Below are 20,966 nucleotides of genomic sequence, written 5' to 3'. Positions count from 1 at the left end.
AAATATAGATTGAGCTCAGATTCTAGACCCAACCCATTTGTTAAAGTTGTAAAGTTTTTTTTAATAATTGGGGGAGGGGATGAGATAAGAGTTGCTTGAGATTGAACTCAGTTACTTATGCTTAGAACATAATGCTCTTGTTATTAAGTTAAGAAATTGTTGAAAGTTGTAATATTTTATATTATGTAATTTATAACACATATAAATTAATTCTATAGTGGTATATAATACAACTATAATCTAAACATAAAAAATATTAAGATAAATATATAAATTTTTAACAAATAAATTAAAAAATAATATAAATATATATTTTTAAAAATTTTAAACCCGGCTAGGCTTGATAAACATACAATATAATAATACGATGCTTATATTATATATATTTTTGGAAAAATTTAAATATTTCCTTTTTTATCCCGACAAAATTTATTTATTAATTATCTGTTTCGACCAAATTTAAATATCAAATTGGTAAAACAAAACGACCAAATTTTAATAATTCCATTCATTTTAGACGTGTTCAGTAACAACTAACAAAATCCAGAAGTAAAAAGCTCAACAACGACATTTGCCTAAAACAGGACCCAAAAAAAGAAAAAAATTTCCCACGCTTAAAAAAATAACTTTTTTCTTCCTTCCTCGATCTGACCCGACCTCCCTCCTTTTCTTACTTGTTGTTTTCCGATTGGCATTTACTTTGTGAGTTAATGGTGGTGAGAATTTGGAGATAGAATTGTTAAATTGACGAGATTTGGACGGGGGGTTTTGGGGGGAATGGCGTCGGCTGAGGTATTGCCTAGTTCGCGGAAACAAGAGCATTTAGAAGCTGGGAAGCGTCGGGTACGTTTTTTCTTTTTTCCTTTAGTGGTTTTTATTATTGATTCGGTGACTGAATTTGTTATTAATTAAAGTTTTATGTAATTCCTTAGTGGTAAGCAATCCATGTTTCAACGCTTTCATTTGAATTTTAGGCATATCTGGTCCTTGATTTAGGATTTAAGTTTTCTGAACAGGACTGGAACTGAGTATATTTTGGTATTTTTCTGAAATGATCGGTGGCGTTTATGTTGTTTAGCAATGTTTTGTATGCTTACACGTTTGGGAAGTTTCACTGTTTTTATGCATTAAAATATAATCTTTGCAATCGTGTAAAGTTTACCATTGACACTAAAAAAGGAATAGGCCAAGGTTTTAGTTTTTCTTAATAAATTTGAAAGCTTATTTGTGTAATCACATTTGAATGGAGAGCAATGGTAGTGTTTGTATCCATGCCTGAAAGGGTGAAAAAAGCTTCACGTGACACTATACTAAAGTAAGAACGGCTTGCCTGGAACTTCAGAACAAATTCTGAAAGAAGAGTGTATCTCTGTTCCACGACTGATAGATTTGAGTTTAAAGTTGCTGGTTGCTGTTCCTCCCACGTAATGTATTCTCATTTCTAATTTTTGTTGGGTTGGACCAGTTCTGGTTGTTTAGAAATCTTCTTTTGATTTGTTCTGGTCATGCTTTTATGTGGGTTCTGGGTTACTAATTCATTAGAATTTCATATTGTTTTTGCTAGTTAGGGCTGAAAAACTAAGAGAAATCCCATTATACAGTTTTATCTTTTGCCTCTGAATGTTGCCCATTGTTATGTTGTTTGATAAGTTAAATCCTCCATTCCTCCTAAAAAATTCCTTTGGTTTATTAGATTTTTTATAATTATTAATCTGGATTTATGCCTACAATAAAAGATTCAGTTATATGATTTTGCATAAATGGGATTTTGAAATAACAAAGAATTCTAGAGTGCATGTACCATGTGTTGTTTTAACTCATACCTCTTATCTTGCAGCTTGAAGAATTTCGTAAGAAAAAGGCTGCTGAAAGAGCCAAGAAGGCAGCTTCTACTACTCAATCTTACAATACTGATGTTAGCTTAAATGATAAACATCAATTAGAAACTGAACAAGTGAGAGCCATTAACTCAGATGGTGCCGGTACATCTAAGGGACCTAATCCTTCTTCCTTAAAAACAATTAACAACAACAACAACAAAACAACTGAAGTTTCCCGTGAAAATCAGCAAGTTTACTCGAACAATGCCTTTGTGGTCCCATCTTTTCTAGGCAGTGATTATAATTCATCTATTACAGATATGCAGACACATGAAAAAAGTCTAGAAAATGAGAAATACGGTGCTCCATGGAATGGTGGACCATTTTCTAATGATAGCCTACACACAGAACGTTTCAGTAATGACTTTCTAGAGCCCAAGTCAAAAGAAGATGATGGTTCTTTGAAGGTTTCTGCAGTTGTAACTCCTATTTCTGAAGATTTTGTTACAAAAAGATCTCAGCAGAATTCACTGCAAAATAAGGCCTGTGAAGGAAGCTTGCTAGGTAGTAACCATGTGCTATCTTCTTTCCATGAAGGTAATCTTCAATTTGTGAATTTTTTTGTTTGAACATCCTTGATATATTTACTGACTAGAATTTCAATTTATCTTATCTTTGTTCCATGGTTTAATTGTAGATTCTACTCAATCAATCTCGGGTATAAGAGGGCCTATGATTTCTGATCCTGGAGAAAGAAATTTTAGTAGTTCATCCAGTGATTTTCCAAGTGTGCTTGGTCCATCCACGCAAATATCTGGGTCTTCAGAGTTCAATTTTGATGCCAGAGGTTCCTCAAGTCACATGCCAGTACATTCAGTCACGGATGATACTATTTCTAGGATATCTCGTCCATCTTTCCTTGATTCTCTTAATGTATCCAAAGCTTCTTCTGGGTCACTTTTTCAACATGATAAAACTACAAACAATGCATTTGCATTCCATAGTTCACAATTTAACAGCTTCGACACCAAAGGATCATCCCTGTTCGAGAAACCATCAACGGAGATTGAAACTATGGGAACTTTCTCCAAGCTAGGGTTCCCTGAGTTTCCTGGTGCTAGGGAGTATCCTGGTCAATATTCGGTTCCTGTTTATAATGATGACCTCTTGAGCCTGAATGTTGCTAATGAGAATGTCTCAGAGAAGAACCATGAGTTCTACTCAACCAAACAGAATGAAGATTTTGCTGCTTTGGAGCAGGTACCGTATCTTTCTTGTTGAGTGTACTACAGATCCATCTTTTCTGCACAGTTTTGGCATTCCACTATGAATCTGCAATTTTCTACTAGTATACAGTTTTTATAGAATTTATAAGAGCCATGGAAGTTATCGTTTTCTATATCTTTATAAGGATTTAGGTATTTGTTAACTTCTGACAAGAAATACGTGACAAAAAGGTTTTTGGATCTCTAGAATGCAAAAGAAAAAAGGACTATGGTTTACCTGGCTGATGTGCTTAATTATTTGATTTCACTGTTGGAGGTATCAAATCTTGGTAGGAAGTGAGAGCTTAGTTGAGGGATAAAGCTGAATGTTTTTCAATTTATTGCTTCTTTATGGTGAAACAATGGATAACTGTATTTGCGTACTTGTATGATCTCTGTCTTGTGTTTACCATCTTGTTTTGGGGGATGCATGTGCTGGATTAAGGTTCTGCTAAGTTGGGGCAAGGAAGACTATAAGCTTGAGAAATTTCGTTATGATGCACTGTTTTAGATTTGAAGCATAAAGACATGTTGGTATCTTACGTGTGAACAATATAGCAATAGTTGGTTGAAGCTTTTTAGAAAGCCATGGAAATGAAAACTTCCTTCTATGTTTCGAATTTTTAATATAGATGCATTTTTTTGTTGAAAATTATAATGTTTAATATGTTATTAATCGTGTTGGTTTTGTGTTTTGATGTTCTCCTGGATCTCCATTGTTTTGTCTGACTTTATCTATTTATTTATTCTTATTCTGCAGCATATCGAAGATTTGACTCAGGAGAAGTTTTCATAGCAACGAGCACTTGAGGCCTCACGTACATTAGCAGAATCGTTGGCTGCTGAAAATTCATCCTTGACTGATAGTTACAATCAACAGGTTTGTTTCCAAATATAATATTTTTACAGCATCACTATAATGTCATGGTCGTAGACAATTGTCTAATGCGCATGCTTAGGCTGTGTGAATATATATAGTTATCTTGTCATTTACATAATTATTAACATATAAATATTTTCAGTGTTATCATGTGTTGGGTTATCCTTGAATAACTTAAATCTGATTTTCTTTGCTTATTCTTTTAATCTTTGAACTTTCTATGCATGAAGGCTTCCTAGCAACCAGCATTATTGGGGTCAGGAAAATAGATGGTAAATTTCAAAATATTTCTGTGTGCTCATGAATGAGATCAAATATCTTGAAACAATAAAGGCAATGACTCCAATTCTCTAGAAACCTTCTTCTGTTTGTCTGGAAGTTGTTTCTTTATTGCAGCTTATATTATGAAATTCTGAAAGGCACTCAATCTATTTTCATTGTCCCATTCACTATTCTGAACCTTTTTAAGTAGCCTTTGCTATCTGTTGACACATTTTTTTTCTCCCAGAGAAGTGTTGTCAACCAGCTAAAATCCGATATGGAGAAGTTGCAGGAAGAAATCAAGGCCCAACTGGTTAGTATCATGTTATATATTTAGGGTACTTATGATCAGCTCAAGTTCTTCGTAAAATAATTGAATCTTGTGGGACTGCATATTGCTTGATTCATATCATATGGTTAGTCTAGGTGCGTTTGTGTGGTGTATTTCATATGTCCACTTATGCACATAGATTTCAGTCCTATTTCTTGCATCTTTCTTCATACCTGTTAACCAGAAAACTTGGTACAAAAAAAATGAAGTTTATGAGATTCACTCATCATTTTATGATATGTGCTACCACTCGCAAACTGCTTTTTCCCCCTTTAGCTGAGCTCAAACAGGTTTTTAAGGCTATGATTGCCCAAATACCAAATAAAGTTTAATGTTCTGCTTGGGCAGGGAGATTTCTGCTGAGAATTTGGGTTTTTGAGTCTAGGAAATTCGAGATATACAGTTTTTATAGGAATTTATGACGGGCATTATTCCTAATTAGAGGAGGAAGAGAAGTAGCATTCTTTTTTTTGAAGAGATATGTGTGTATGCATATTTACTTTAGTCTATAAAAATGATCTAGAAAGGTGGAGATTTTTATGATGGCTGAGAATATGATGGAAGTAAAAGCATTATATCGTTGTTGGTGTTATTTTCACAGGGAAATAAGCAAAGGGTGCACTGCTAGTTTGATGTTGTAATCTGCTCATTAGGTGATGCAGTGTGGATAGTTCAGTAAGTCCTTTGTTTGCAGTGGTTCTCTTTGGTAGCAAAAGAATGGTAAATAGGATGCAGCTCTGCTTTGTGCTGTATTGTAAAATCCGGTGCTGTGTGTATGCTGATTTGCGTTTTATCTTCTTGTGTTCTTTGTTTCATGATGTTTGCATGGGTGGAGGAGATTTATGTGTCACAAATATACAAACTTCTGGCATTTTATTTTGCGTATTCTTTTAATGTTTTCTTTCCTTGTCTGATGTTTAATATCTGCAGGCAGAACTTGAGTCTTTTAAAATGGAATACACAAATGCACGATTGGAATGTAATGCTGCTGATGAACGTGCCAATATATTGGCTTCTGAAGTCATTGGTTTGGAGGAGAAGGTAATAAACTTTTTAATTGGTGTGAAGTTTTTCTTCCTTTTCTAATATCATTCTGTTCTCTATAAAACATCTGCCCCTCTAGATAATAATGGTGAGAGATTGGGAAACTTCTGTGCATAATATGCGTGGCTGTAACATGCTAATATGTACTAAACATTAAAGGTGTAATTTAGGCATGTGATAAAAGGCTAGCACTTTTTGGTAGCAAGGGTGAAAAGTGGAAAGACAAAAAAAGTATTAATATAATGATTACAAATATCTTTGTTATAAATTTCTACCATTAGATTAAATAGTTTGCCATCCTTACTGCACAGAACCCAAAGGATTTTAAAGTGTTGATTTAACTCTCTCTCTCTCTCTCTCTCTTTCTCTCTTATATTTATATGGTTTTGATCTTGTTAATTTGCTTGTTTAGACCATATGATTAGCATTTGGATTATCTTCCATTGAATGTTTTTTTTTTTGTATAAAGTTATTTATGCTGGCATCTGCTTTTTTCTTTTTAGGCACTTAGATTAAGGTCGAATGAGCTAAAATTGGAGAGGCAATTGGAGAACACAGAGGCTGAAATTTTTTCTTTCAAGTATGCTGTAATTTTTCTTTACCAAAGGGCTTGTGATCTACATTTTCAGGATGAGTTGATTACTTGTTTCTTCAATTATATATGCCTTTTGCCATATGTGTTCAAAAGTAACTGCCTGGATTATAATGCTCATACATAACTCCTTGGTGCAGAATTGAAGGTTACTTTTGTTGTTATTAGTAGAGAAACATTTATTATTGTTACTTATTACAACTAAAGAACCAGAAAGGAAGAAAAAGAATATGTGTGCCTGTGGGGTGGGAGATATTTAATTGTTAGTTATTTGCTTATTAAGTAGGTTTCCTGTGTGAAATGTTTAATGTTGTTTCCTTCCATTTGCCATATATTATCATGTTTAGACTTTCATTTGGATATATTTTCATGTTGATTCTTCTAATAGTTAATAGGACATCTTATTCATTCTGAATTTTGCAGAAAGAAAATGTCTAGCCTAGAGAAAGAGCGTCAGGATTTTCTATCAACCATTGAAGCACTTCAAGAAGGTAAGTACGCTAATAACTAGGCATTTTAATGATAATAATATTTACTTTACATTTTAAGTTTCTCTCTCTCTATATTCTATAATAGCCATATGTTTGCTATATGTTTTCTCTTATTCATTTAACTCAGAGAAGAAGGTACTTCAGTCTAAGCTACGAAAAGCTTCTGGCAGTGGACAGTCTATTGATGTTATTAAGAATCCTGCTTCAAAGAAGGATATGTCAACTTCAACAGAAAATCTTGGTAATGGTGCTACTTTTCCAATTGCTATATCTTATTGTACCGAATCAAAATCCAGTCAATATGGCAGGCATACATATTATTGGTCAGTCATCAATTTCATGCTAGGCTGAGTTTCTCTTAATACTGATCTACCCTCACAAATCAAGAACACTTATTCATTGAGATGTAGAAACAAAAACCATACTTAGTGGGTCTACTTTTGACTTTGGTTCTCCAGAATGTCTTAGATGGTGCTATGGTGTATGGATTTGTTTTTTTCTTCCATTCATGCCTTGATGCCTTTAAGTTTGAGGTCATTTATTGCTGATGTATTCAAAGCACAAGGGCAGATTTTGAATATACTTGTAAATGCCAAATTTGCGTTGTTGGTTAATTTGTTCAAGGAACCACATATTGACACACAATGTAGGATTTTGCAAACAGTCCTTTGTTTACTTATTGAGACATGAAGAAACTCCCAAGGATAACTTTCAGATATTTATTGTATCAAAGCATAGATAAAATCATAAATTCTTCATTGGAGAATTTGGTGTTGTGGAAGACTTGGAGTAATTTGTTACAATATGATGGATAAGTTACTTCAAGTCCATTATTTCTGTAATGTACTAGTGTCCGACACAAGTCAGATGCTCCAAGATATGCATGGATATAAGCATACCGTCCCATGTAGCCAGAAATATAAGGAGAAACTTAAAGAATACTGAAAGTACCCAGCAACATCCAATCTGAACTCAAGTTTTAAAGCAACAAATGAGAAGTCTGATGAGCAATTATAGTGGTTAAATGCTTTCTTAATGTTTCTTTGAGTTACGTGGCCCTTACATATTTTTTATTTTATTTACTGTACTTTTGCAGCAAGCACGGATCCTTCTTCTGATGACAGGGGAACGAATAACAGCAATGATGCCTCTGGTTTGAGCTTGCTGCATGATGATGGGCAGTTTGAAGCTTCTTCTGTGTATATCCCTCCTGATCAAACGAGAATGATTCAGAACATCAATTCTCTAATTTCAGAGGTAGCTCCTGTTATGTGATTCAAATATTCTTTTGGCCTTTTTTTTGTTTTACTCCTTCGACAAATATGAAATTATGTTGTGGCCACTTTGCCTGTCATGATAATTGGATGGCCTTTCTTTATTGCAGTTAACATTGGAGAAAGAAGAACTGACACAAGCTTTGTCATTTGAGGTATCTCAAAGTTCAAAGCTGAAGGTAATTTACCTGAACTTGACATATTTGGAATTCAAGCTATTTGTATTAGTTCAATTTGGATCTTGTTGCTTGACATCTATAGGGATTTTCTAAAAGATAAAAATATTCAACTAGAAATTGAAGAACATCTTTATTTAACAAGGTTCGTCCTAGAGCCAGCTAATTAGCCACCTGGGATTTTTAAGCATTATCATATTTAACGAGGATTCTCTAAAAACTATATTTCCTTCTTTTTTTAGTCATTAGGTCATTTGAATTTCTAATGCGCAATTCATCATTTGCAAACTTTTTGAAAGGCTCATTATATGTTGATTTTTTCTATATTTGAATTTTATATTCTTTTGAGTGATTGTTTATTTATTTATGTTATCCTTGCACTCTCATTAATGAATGAAGGAGTTGAACAACGAGTTGTCTAGGAAACTTGAAGCTCAAACTCAAAGATTAGAGCTTCTGACAGCTCTAAGTATGGCAAGTGAGCATATCCCAGCAAGACAACCCGAGTCTCAAATAATGCATGATAATACTCCATATGCCGACGAGGGTGATGAGGTACCATTTGTTTCTCTCCGTCTCTCTTTCATACCACGACATGATTGTGTATCATTTATTGTTATTCCAGCTCAAGCGGTTACTATAAATGCTTTTTGGTGTGAACTGTGAAGTTCATAGCACACTTTTGGACTTTAAGCTATCTTATGAGAAAGATTGAGCCTGCTGTATCACTGTCAATCCAACCAGTGCTGAAAATGGAGCACTGAAATGCTTTCTGGATAATAGAGCTTATATCATCTGACTAACTCTAATAGTATATTAATTTCTTTGTAGGTGGTGGAACGGGTGTTAGGATGGATTATGAAGCTCTTTCCTGGTGGGCCATCGAGACGGAGAACCAACAAGCATATTTCATAATGAATCCTGAAATCATGGCAAGAAAGGACTACACTTTCACAAGGTTTAGTTCAAGTTTGCCTTCCCTTACTGTTGTTGATGTGAGGGAGGTTGTCACTTGTAAAATTTGAGTCATGTTATTTTTTAGTTCAGGCTCAAACCCTTATTTTTTAAGAGTAAGGAAAATGAGGTTATTGACCGACTATTACTTCTGTTGGCGCCGTTGCTGTTACAAACTTTCGGAGGTTGGGGTTTGAGCCTGTCTCAAGTGAGTATAATTAGTTGGGGGGGGGTTGTGGATTAAAGGTAGATTAGGAATGCCGAAAGACAAATGAGTTTAACGAGTTAATGTTACCATTTATAGGAAAAAAAACTAATGCTCAATTTTTTTAGAGAATTTTTAATCTTCACTTTTTTTTTTAATCTTTCGTATCAAGCAAAATTTAGGAGCGCGTAAGTTTGAATCGAGCATTTCCTTATATTTATGATAAAATTTTAAATTGGTAAAATATAGTTTGAATCAGTAAAATTAAATTTTTTTTGAATATTTTCTTTTAGAAAATTTTGTCATATGTAATAGGATATGAATTTTAAATTCTTGAATTTATCTCTGTACTCTTTGAAAATTAGAATTTTAGTCTTTTGTACTTTTATTTTCATAAATTTAGTTTTACAATTCAGTTTTCAAAATTCATACTAATTTTTTTTGTTAATTTTATTTTTTTTAACCACATAACTATTAAGTGAAATTTTTTTATATTTTAATATCAAAATATTATACCAACAAATCTTTTAAAAAAAATTAACCTATTAAAAATTAAAGTAAAATGATTAAATTCTAAATATTCAAAAAGTACATAAACTTATAATGTATTTTAACCTATTAAAAATCATCATTCATCATCTAGTTTAAATAATAATTTTTATATTTTTGTTATGTTTTATTTAATATTTAAAACTTTTTAATGCAATTTTCCCTTCCAATTTAAAATGCATCAAGAAAACAAGTTCAATGCAATTGACCGATTTAATTTGTTTAACTGATGGCTCCGACTGAATTAATAATTGAGGTTTTCCATCAGTTTGACATTAAATCCGTTTTCTTTTTAATCAATAATGTAAACTTTAAAAAAAATTATTTTACTTGAATTATTATTGCTATATTGAAAATTATATAAATACATAATAGATAATACTGTAAATATAATTTGAAAATTGAACACAATGAATATACGATATAAGATGATTTCTTGAAAAGATAATTATTTAATACATTAAAAAATATTATGCATCTTTAATTGATATTTTAAAAAATTTAAAAAATAAATAAAAAGTTAGTTTTTGAAAAAAAAATGCTCATTTGTTTAATGTATAACTGATTATTTTAATCTATATCAGATAATTTGTATGTCATTTTTTTTTCAATTGTATAAATTATAAACACTAAGGTTTTAGATATTAATTTTTTTTGACATAATGCCTAAAACTATTTGCGCCCATTTGTGCTGGCAATAATACCAATATCAAAATATCAACCGAGTTAAAGACTTAATATGTATAAAAATAATACTACTTACATTTATCATGTTAATCTTATTTTTGTCATGTTAATCATATTAGTTGTATTTAAGCATGTTTATGATATTTATCAAACATATCATGCCCATGTCCAAAATTATAAGTCTAATATCTTCACCAGAAAAGTATGAGAAAGAAACATCAGTGCTTTTGCATTCTAATTTATAACTTTGTGTCTATAACGACTATTTAGAAAAAAAAAGAAAAGTAAATACTTATGCTAGTTGTTACTTTGTACAAGATGAAAATTTGGGAATTAAAAAACAGCTTTGAAAAGCTCCACTACATTAATAATCAATCCTCTTCCTCTAGACCATTCAGTACCAAAAAGATGCTGAAGAGAAATGACCAAATTAACTACCTAAAGAACTCTAAGAATTACTTACATTTTGGCAATGGATGTTACAAAGAAAGTATAACATTTGTAGTTAATGTGCGGCAGCACTGCCATGAAGTTGACCTTTTTCTTTTCTGTTCAACTCTAGATGACAAAAAAAATCAAAGAATGTAGTGAATGGAAAAGATGTAACGATGGTAGAACCGGTACCTTAATCCTGTAAAAATTGGAAGGCTGGATCCGTCATAAGTTCTTCGGCGGGTCTTACTGATGCAAACTCTTTTACTTGATGGCAATTAGAAATGTCCTCCATTGTGAATGGAATGCTATATTCAGAAGGGATTAACCAATTAAGACAACAAACCATTATTAACCTTCGATATTGGAGGAACTACGAAGCTACTCTTTGTTTCTCGTTTTCTGACTTTCATACCTGATATCGTCCTCCAACAGGAAGGAGCTACCACCATCATCTTCGGTATCATCTGACATAAGTTCTTTCATGTGGGCAAGAACCTGTGCGAGTGAAGGTGGCATGTCATACCATACTAACAAAACAAGAAAAAAAAGGTTCAGGATGAGAGAAATATCTACAATTTGACGATGACTTACATCTGGTGAAACACTTTGAGTGTTGTAGTTGTCATCCCTATAAAGCGTACATACCCTATAAAGTTGTTGAACACTCAAAGCCTGGTGAAAACAAACAATGTAAGAGAAAGAAGATACCATTCTCGTAACATTTCAGAGAAAAAAAAAGAAATTGTAAATGTCTTCGACTCCTAGTTTCATATGATAAGTTTAGGTTGTAACCTTGTCAATCATGTGGACGACAACCTAATAGGTAACTCAAATGCTCTTTATCTCACATAGTTTTGAAATTCTGAAGAATTCCCAAAAAGAAAATTCGTTTTTCACCCTCGCCTTTATCATTTTTCCTTCCCGGAGGAGCATGTTATTTGGATATATTAGATGTGTACCCCTTAATCATGGATTAGTCAGTTTTTGTTCACAAGATTGACAAGTCGAACTAGCTTTTTAAGGGAACTTTCTTATTGATTCATTAAATGGAATGTTCTGTGAATCACATGTTGCACCATACCCCATTATCAGGGGGATTGCAAGAAGAAAGGAAAAGAGACTTACACTACAAAGGTCTTTTGATATTTCATCAAAGGATATTTTGGATTTCTGATTTATAACCTGACAAAACAAGACCAGGTTTTTCAAAATGGAGAAATAAAAAAAATTTATTAAACCATGAAATCAAGAGCAAGGCATTCACAATCCACAATCTGAACAAATTAAATACAAATATCATTGTTCTTCCAGCAGATAAGATAAAGAATGGCTTAAGAGAAGCCCTTGGTAAGGAAATCAATTAAGGCTTTGTTTGTTCCACTATAATAAAACTTTAAAGTGAACTAGTGTGTGTTCTGGATCTGCTACAAAATTAGGTGCACACATATATTTTTATGATGCTGAAAAATCCTAATGTAGTTGAATATAACTCTTAACTCGTTACATATTTGATCAGGTCTTTTCCAAGTACTAAAAATAACTGCCAAATCTTAATAGCAAGATCGCAAATGTGCAAGTCAATATGGTAGCATAACTGTGACTGTATTACAGACAAAAATCTCTGACCATGAAAGCACTTCAGAATTCAAACTTAGCAGGTTAAGCAACTAATTCCACATTTTCACTCAAGTAAAATGAAATAGCCAAGCAGCAGTCGCCTCTTCTAAACAGCAGAATACAAAGTCCTATAGTGGGTGCTTAAGGGTCTAATCTAGACTTAACAATGCTATACATGAAACGGTTACATAACAGAAAAAAAAAAAAAAAACACTGAAAGAAATAACTAAAACAGGGAATGAAACAAAAACACAAATACATGAACATGTTAAAATCTATATACGAATTGCCAGGTCTAGTCCACTCCTATTCAGTTATACTGAACTCATTCTGGATTGGTGAGGTATATGAGCAATGGTATCCCATCCTATATTACACGAGGAAAGTTAAAAGATATTGACAGATCTAGTTTTCTTCGCGGTCATACCAAACCTCGAAAATTTTGCCAAGCCTTAAAATTCAAGAACGGATAATGTTGAAGTTACTGACTTCTCTCTCTTTCCCTATCTTTCTCATTGTTTCTAGAGAAATATCAACCTTATCTTCATCTACACTTATCATTATCCATAATTAAATAATAATGATATAATACAATGTATGCTGACTTAATAAACCGACATACAGAGCCTGTAAATAGGCTAAATCCTTTCCCATTTGTATGCGTGACTTAGAAAGCAATAATAGTGAAGCAAATGCTTAATGTTTTGGTATTAAGCAAATATTATATATATTTTTTTCTTTTTTTTAAAAATTTAGTCCATCCCTTTTTATTGCTCTGAGTTATTTATATTTGCTCCCTCAATTGCTTCTACAGATAATTGGTTTTTAATTGCACAATGTACCAACCCTCACCTCTATTTTAACATTCAGATTAGTTTGAGGCCCGTTGACATCCTTATAAAGCCACAATTGCAACTACATATTACCAAGTCAAATTGGCATGCATGACCTTATCAAGGAAGGAAAAAAGCAGTCTCAACCAATTTCATGACCCCGTGGTGATTAATTATACCAGGCACACAAGCTTTGAAAAAGAAAAATGAAAGAATCATTGGATAAGAATGACAAAGGGAATGAAAGAATCATTGGATAAGAATGACAAAGGGCCCCTGCATCAAACCACAGGAGTAAAGCAACATGACGCAACAAAATTCTAACCTACTAAGAAACAACTGAAGAAACATACCAAGAATCCAACAGCTTGCCTTGTGTGTTTGAGTTCATCCCATGATGGGCCTACATACTGTAATTAAACAACAATCAACTCTTAATTCAAATTTATTAGATGCAATAGGGTGCCGCAACTAATAAGCAGACAAAAAAACTCCTGTTGAATGCATGTTCAAGCTTCAAATAATGTTTCCTTAACAAAAAACCTTCTTCAAACAATGTGAAAATGACACCTTTGACATTCATCAGTGGGAACTAAAGAAATTACCTCAATGTCTGCTTCGGCACACCATAGTTCCAATTCAGCTAAGCCAGATTTCACATACTCCCCGTTGCTAAATGTGCAGCACTCTCGACGGAGAAGAAGGCTGTAGCAGAATATATTAACATCACATATTTTGGAATTTATTCCTATTATATTATCTAGAGTAACGGGCAAAAACATATGAAACAATTATTTACCTATTAAAGAGCTGTACATTAATATATGCAAACGTTTGAGTGAAAATATTCTGAACAAGTATTGGAGGCACCTGAAAATAAAAAAGTCATAACCTTAAGTTCCATGGCTCATAAAAAAAAGGAACGGAAAGAGTCCACTTTAATATCATCAGAGTTGCAAATTTTATACAAAATTGTCTTTCAATGTGCCCATCATCTTGTTCAGACACTCAATAATGCTCTGCCAGAGACCAGCTGGAGAATGATAGCCTTGTAACCCTTCACACTTTTGAAAAGCAGCTCCTTTTGATATCCTAGGTACCTGCCATATAGGTTGATGCATTAGCGACATAAAGAAATTGCAATTCCAACATAAAACTAGTTGCTACCATGCATATAAGCCAGCATAGGAAGTAATAAAATATGGCATTGTATCATCATTTTAACACAACTTCTAAAAGAAAGAGCAGAAAACTAAAGCTCATGTGAGAATAATCCTAAACTATTGCACAACACAAAAATGCATACCACTTACACAGCAATTCAAACTACTTATACGGAACATAATATCATCAGGTAGAACCTAAACATGTTAAAAGAAAAAAAGAAAGTAAAATAAGCTTAACAAGAAGAAGTGTCTCTCTATAATAAAATTAATAATGAATTAACTTTCCCATGCTCAAACCATAAATCATTCACTTTGAGTATTTCAAACCAAGTAGGCAGCAAAAAAGTAAATTGCAGAGAAGTCAAAGGAGAGGAACTTGTGATAGTTGCACATGTATAGAGAAACCTAAAACAAAACATATGAATTTTTAGAAGAATAATTTAATGTGTAGAAACAGGAAATAGGCTAAAATATTGAATTACAAACTGAAAGCAAGATGAATTTAAGACTTATAACATGCAATGTTGAAATTAACACTTGGAAATAAATTTCAGTTGATGATACAACAAAGTACATGCTCTACATGTTCAAATGAAGCAACATGGAAAACCTCTATTGTGCAAGGCATTATAGAAGTTAGGGAGATGGTATTAAAAATAAGAATTAGAAAAACCACAGTGCTCTCTCCTGTATATAGCAACTAAATGATCTCAAAAGTTAAAAGAATGTCACTGGAAAGACTCAGTGATCCAAATGCAAGGCTCCTTGTACCTGAATACAACCAGATATAAGTGGTGACAGGTTCTTTTTCAAGTTGTCTCTAATGATTCCATAGATCTTTTCTACATAAGCTGAGAGCTGCTGCTTAAAAAGAAGAGCTGGATACTTGGCCTCAACCTGGCTCAGTACTCCAGCTTGAAGATTGGCAGAAGATGAACGGAAACTCTGAGAAAGAACAACATCATATCACATAATTTTCCGGCATAAGTTCTAGAATCATTCAACAAAACTGATAATGATCATATGACGAGATTTTAGATAAAGAACAAATGTATTGTTCTTTCCTTCTTTTTATGGGATACGTTAAAGAAGATTTCAGAGATATCTAAATCAGGACCATATCATGCAAACAATTTAAAGACACTGTAAATGAAATATCTCAATACTTTGGTCATCCTTGCAAAGAATGATGCTCCAGCAGGTGGTTTCTGCATTGAACCAGAGGCTTTCAGACTACGTTGAAGCAAAAACAACAATGAAGATGTGTTTGACAGCCAATAAGCCATGTGATCATTGTTGTCCTGATCCTGCAAAACATCAGCACGGATCATGAATATTATATTTGATTTTTCCCCTCATCTTTTTGGTTTCTTAAACCTGCTCAATCAGAAAAACATGTTTTAAGAATCAGTTAAAGTAATCTAACATAAGTCCCTAGCAAAGAGAATAATACCATAGTCCCTCCTATTACAGAAATAATTGCTTTTCAACAAAGTAAAAAAAAAAAATCATAATTGTACCTTCTAAATCCAACAAAATGAAAAAGATAAAAGGCCTCATAGGCTAATTTTTTTGCTAAATATTTCTTGCTCTCAGAAGCAAAAAGCAAAAATGCACCTTGGATCAAATAGAAAAATAATAAAAATGATAATAACAACAATAAAACCAATAACATTTTGAACTAACACAAATTCGAGAGTTCTTGGATAACAAAAAGAACATCGATGAAATATTATATTTATATTTGAATCGGAATAACATTTTGCTTATCATATTGCCTTTACTAGAAACTTGCAAAAGTAAAAAACAAGTAGCAAAAGAATAAGTGAAACCTATATTTCACCCCATTTTTCTAAATACAGCTCTGGAGTATTCTTGATCAAACTAAAGGATCAAAATTGCTACCATAGTTTTGATTAAAGAGAATAGTAGTGTTATAGTATCAACAAGAAAAGGGCAGTTTATCTTGAGAACAACGATTTTATCTACAAAGATGAGCTTTCTGTAATAGATAAGTTACCTCTAGTGCAGAGCCCATCACCTCAATAAGACGATCAAAAACACTTGTCTTTTCAGCTTCAAATGACTTCCAGTGGAGAAGGCATTTGTATATGGTAAATGCTGCAACAGGCTTTTCTTGACTGAACCCAAGATTCTGTGCCACACATTTGAGTAGATCATCTACACTCTCCGGCTGCAAAGATGATACATACAACAAAGATTAATCCCTGGAAATTTCATGCAATACAAATACTTGAAAAAAAGAAAAAAGGGAAAAATAAATTCTATATCATTTGAATTCATACCTGCTGCTTTTCAGTTTGGGATCTCCTCAATTTACTGTCTTCTCTACCAAGCCTTGTTGATGGACCAGAACTCAGTTGTGCCTGTCAGAAAGAGCTTTCCATCTCAGGATGATAGAGGCAACAATGAACCAAGTATGCAGGTATATCTAATAAACTGAAGTGAAGGGAAATTATACAGTCTCTATATTCTTCACTTACATGATGACCATTTTCCAGAGGCTGCAAAGTTAAATAAAGGCCAGCAAGGAAAAATAAAAAAAGCAAAAAATAATCAGAACCAGCAAACCAACTCAAGAAAAATAAGGAAAGAATGTTGAGATATAGCTTACTGAAGATGTCACCTCTGGCATTTTTCTACTTGGTGTACTCAGCAACGCTTGCTGCTGTGATTTCTGGTCAGTTTCCATGTCCAAAATCTTTTCTTCACGCCTGGTAAAGATATAAAACAATTATTCAGATGAAAGAAAAGAAACTTTCCATTCATAGAATGAAAAATACAATTAATTAAATGTTCATACTAACATATAAACATCAAACACATATTATAGCAGATCAAAATAGGTATGAACCTCTGCACTGTAGTTTTGAGCTCAATTATCTTTGACTCTGCTTCCAAAGTTTGCTTTAGCCGCTCGTCACTAAGCTTTTTTGTCTCTTCATATTTCCTCTCTGTTTCATTAATTTTCTGTTCTAAGGTACTTACCAGAGCCTACAATGGCATTGTGCCAAACAAGATTCCAAGAAACACAATGGCAGAATAACCAAGTTTAAAAATGACATCAAGAAAGCTTTTAGTCAAAACTAAGATAGTATTCGAAGCAAAAAATGTCTAACAATACCTTCAGCTGCTCATTTTCAGCAGTAAGTCTATTTATTGATTCATCGTCAATAACGGTAGGTTTATTCATTGATTCATTGTCAATAACAGGGATCTCCTGAACCACAGGAACTTGTTGAGATAAGGAAAGAATTATTCTACTCAATAAAAATAAAAGGAAAGAATGTTGAGATATATCTTACTGCAGATGTCACCTCTGACATGGTTGTACTCAGTGAACTCGGCATGGTCTGCTGCTGTGGTTTCTGGTCCTCAGCTCCCATGTCCAAAATCTTTTTCCAAATGGCATCAAGAAAGCCTTTAGTCAAACCTGAGATAGTATTCAAAGCAACAAATGTCTAACAATACCTTCAGCTGTTCTTTTTCAGCAGTAAGTTTATTCATTGATTCATCACCAATAACGGTAGGTTTATTCTTTGATTCATTGTCAATAACAGGGATCTCCTGAACCACAGGAACTTGTTGAGATAAGGAAAGAATTATTCTACTCAATAAAAATAAAAGGAAACAATGTTGAGATTTATCTTACTGCAGATGTCACCTCTGACATGGTTGTACTCAGTGAACTCGGCATGGCCTGCTGCTGCGGTTTCTGGTCCTCAGCTCCCATGTCCAAAATCTTTTTTCCAAATGACATCAAGAAAGCCTTTAGTCAAACCTGAGATAGTATTTGAAGCAACAAATGTCTAACAATACCTTCAGCTGTTCATTTTCAGCAGTAAGTTTATTCATTGATTCATCGTCAATAATGGTAGGTTTATTCATTGATTCATCTTCAATATCGGTAGGTTTATTCATTGATTCATCATCAACAACGGGGATCTCCTGAACCAAAGGGACTTGTTGAGATAAGGAAAGAATTATTCTAATCAAGAAAATAAGGAAAGAATGTTGAGATATATCTTACTGCAGATGTCACCTCTGACATGTTTGTACTCAGTGCACTCGGCATGGCCTGCTGCTGCGGTTTTTGGTCCTCAGCTCCCATGTCCAAATCTTTTTTCGAGCCTGTTAAGATATAAACAATCATTCAGATGAAAGAAAAGCAACTTCCCAGTCAGAGAAAGAAAAATACAACTGACTAAATGTTCATTCTAACATATAACCATCAAACACATATTATAGCAGATCAAAATAGGTATAAACCTCTGCATTTCAGTTTTGAGCTCAACTATCTTTGATTCTGCCTCCAACCTTGCTTTAGTCGCTCTTCACTAAGCTTGTTTGTTTCTTCATATTTCCTCTCTGTTTCATTAATTTTCTGTTCTAAGGAGCTTCCCAGAGCCTACAATGGCATTGTGCCAAACAAGATTTCAAGAAACATAAGGCAGAATAACCAAGTTTAGAAATGACATCAAGAAAGCCTTTAGTCAAACCTAAGTTCTTATTTCAAGCAACAAATGTCTAACAGTACCTTCAGCTGTTCATTTTCAGCAGTAAGTTTGTTTACTAATTCATCGTCAATAACGGGATCTCCTGAACCGCAGGAACTTGTTCTGCAATTTTCTTTGCAGCTTCACGTTCTTTGATTAGCAACTCTTTTGTTTCTTCAAGCTCAAGTTGCATTTTCTGAAACTCAACTTGCAGTTCCTGAAACTCAAGTTCCTTCTTGTACAAAGTAGATTCAAATGTTGCTCTTTCCTGTTTTTTGGATTCCTGAAACTCAAGTTCCTTCTTGTGCAAAGTAGATTCTAGTGTTTCTCTTTCCTGTTTTTTGGATTCCTCAAACTCAAGTTGCAGTTTCTGCAACTCAAACTGCAGTTGCTGAAACTGAAGTTCCTTTCTGTGCAAAGTAGATTCAAACCTTGCTCTTTCCTGTTTTTTGGATTCCTCAAACTCAAGTTGCATCTTTTGCGTAGTAGATTCAAACCTTTCACTTTCCTGTTTTTTGGATTCCTCAAACTCAACTTGCATCTTGTGGAAAGTAGATTCAAACCTTTCACTTTCCTGTTTCTTGGATTCCTCAAACTCAAGTTGCATCTTGTGCAAAGTAGATTCAAACCTTTCACTTTCCTGTTTTTTGGATTCCTCAAACTCAAGTTCCTTCTTATGCAAAATAGATTCAAACCTTGCACTTTCCTTTTTCTTGGATTCCTCAAACTCAAGTTGCATCTTTTGTAAAGTAGATTCAAACCTTGCACTTTCCTGTTTTCTTGATTCCTCAAGGTCAACCTGCCTAATAATGAATGAGTTAGGGAAAATTTTGCTCTACAGTTTACAAATTAGGTTTAAAAGATAATAGATAATTCTCCTAATGGTTCTTTATCTTTTCTAGCATGTTTTGCTATGGGAAATTAGAAAAAGGTAGAAATGGACTAATTCAAACAATGGTGAAATATTAAAGATGCTAATGAATAGACATAAAATTATATGACATCATAGCTGGAAATGTTATAAATACATGTACTTATAATAGTAACATATTATTAAGAAAAGATCTACCCTCGTTCGTTCTCTAGTTGCAAGCGCCATGTAAGTTCTTCAACTTCCTTTTCCAGCTTAGTTTTGGCTTCTTGAAGAGCACCAGTTTCCCTGGCGGCCTGCAGACAGACAGGAACGATAAGTGAAACAATCATGCACATACTTTTGGAAAGAATGGTAGAAAACTGAGACTACAAAAGATGATAATTTTAACTGTTGGAAGCAATATAAGCAGAAAGAGAGAATGATTATTCCATTCTTAATAGATAGCTTAGTAGGGATTGATTCTAAACATTCCTTCATTATTCTATAATTAATCAAAATTAGAAGAAATAAAATTAATATTAGTATAGCAATAGAGCACTTAGGGAATATTTCATCTGCGAAGAAATTATTTTTGAAACAAAAATACAAGAATACACCTATGAAAGAGAAGATCATGAGCTTAAACAAATTTGAGAAACGAAAAATCACCATTCTTAGCTTCCGTAATTCTTTACGTGCAACCCTTGCTCTCCAGGCACATTGTGTAGTAATTGCTGCTTTCTTTAACCTTAGATAACAACGGTTGGCCAAGAATCGTCGACAGTGACTCTGTAAAATACATGAACTCGCATAATATCAATTGTACATAGCAAAAAAAAAAGCATGAACATTATTAGTTTAGAAATTACAACTAGTGACTGGACAGAGTAGACTTTTTGTAATTTAATTTTGTTACTGGCAAAACCTAGGTCACTTGTGATCACTCAGTAAAATTTTATCTAAAACAAATGAAATGGTTTGTAAGATTTCACTATTTGTATTAATGGAAAACCATA

General features: G+C 33.3%; 1 protein-coding gene and 1 pseudogene across 1 annotated transcript in view; one reads left to right on the top strand and one right to left on the bottom strand.

Annotated features, from left to right (window-relative positions):
- Window positions 1–526: 526 nt before the first annotated feature.
- Window positions 527–9,425, top strand: LOC107890594 (protein BLISTER-like; annotated as a pseudogene).
- A 1,412-nt stretch (window positions 9,426–10,837) lies between these two features.
- LOC107892445 (myosin-8) overlaps window positions 10,838–20,966 on the bottom strand; it is a 24,681-nt gene continuing 14,552 nt past the window's right edge. Inside the window, exons 29-40 of the mRNA XM_041101227.1 lie at window positions 16,887–16,967; window positions 16,601–16,774; window positions 15,747–15,887; window positions 15,352–15,525; window positions 14,383–14,514; window positions 14,214–14,284; window positions 14,020–14,119; window positions 13,768–13,824; window positions 12,090–12,146; window positions 11,556–11,636; window positions 11,377–11,459; window positions 10,838–11,269 (exon numbers count right to left, since the gene is read on the bottom strand). Of these exons, the coding sequence (XP_040957161.1) occupies window positions 11,155–11,269; window positions 11,377–11,459; window positions 11,556–11,636; window positions 12,090–12,146; window positions 13,768–13,824; window positions 14,020–14,119; window positions 14,214–14,284; window positions 14,383–14,514; window positions 15,352–15,525; window positions 15,747–15,887; window positions 16,601–16,774; window positions 16,887–16,967 (1,266 nt within the window). The 3' untranslated portion in view covers window positions 10,838–11,154. The remainder of the gene's footprint in view (window positions 11,270–11,376; window positions 11,460–11,555; window positions 11,637–12,089; window positions 12,147–13,767; window positions 13,825–14,019; window positions 14,120–14,213; window positions 14,285–14,382; window positions 14,515–15,351; window positions 15,526–15,746; window positions 15,888–16,600; window positions 16,775–16,886; window positions 16,968–20,966) is intronic.

The sequence above is a fragment of the Gossypium hirsutum genome, chromosome D09 (genome assembly GCF_007990345.1).
Source record: "Gossypium hirsutum isolate 1008001.06 chromosome D09, Gossypium_hirsutum_v2.1, whole genome shotgun sequence".
In the NCBI taxonomy this organism is placed as follows: Eukaryota; Viridiplantae; Streptophyta; class Magnoliopsida; order Malvales; family Malvaceae; genus Gossypium; species Gossypium hirsutum.
The sequence above is the reverse complement of the archived record's forward strand: the minus strand, read 5'-3'. Positions and strand labels throughout refer to the sequence as shown.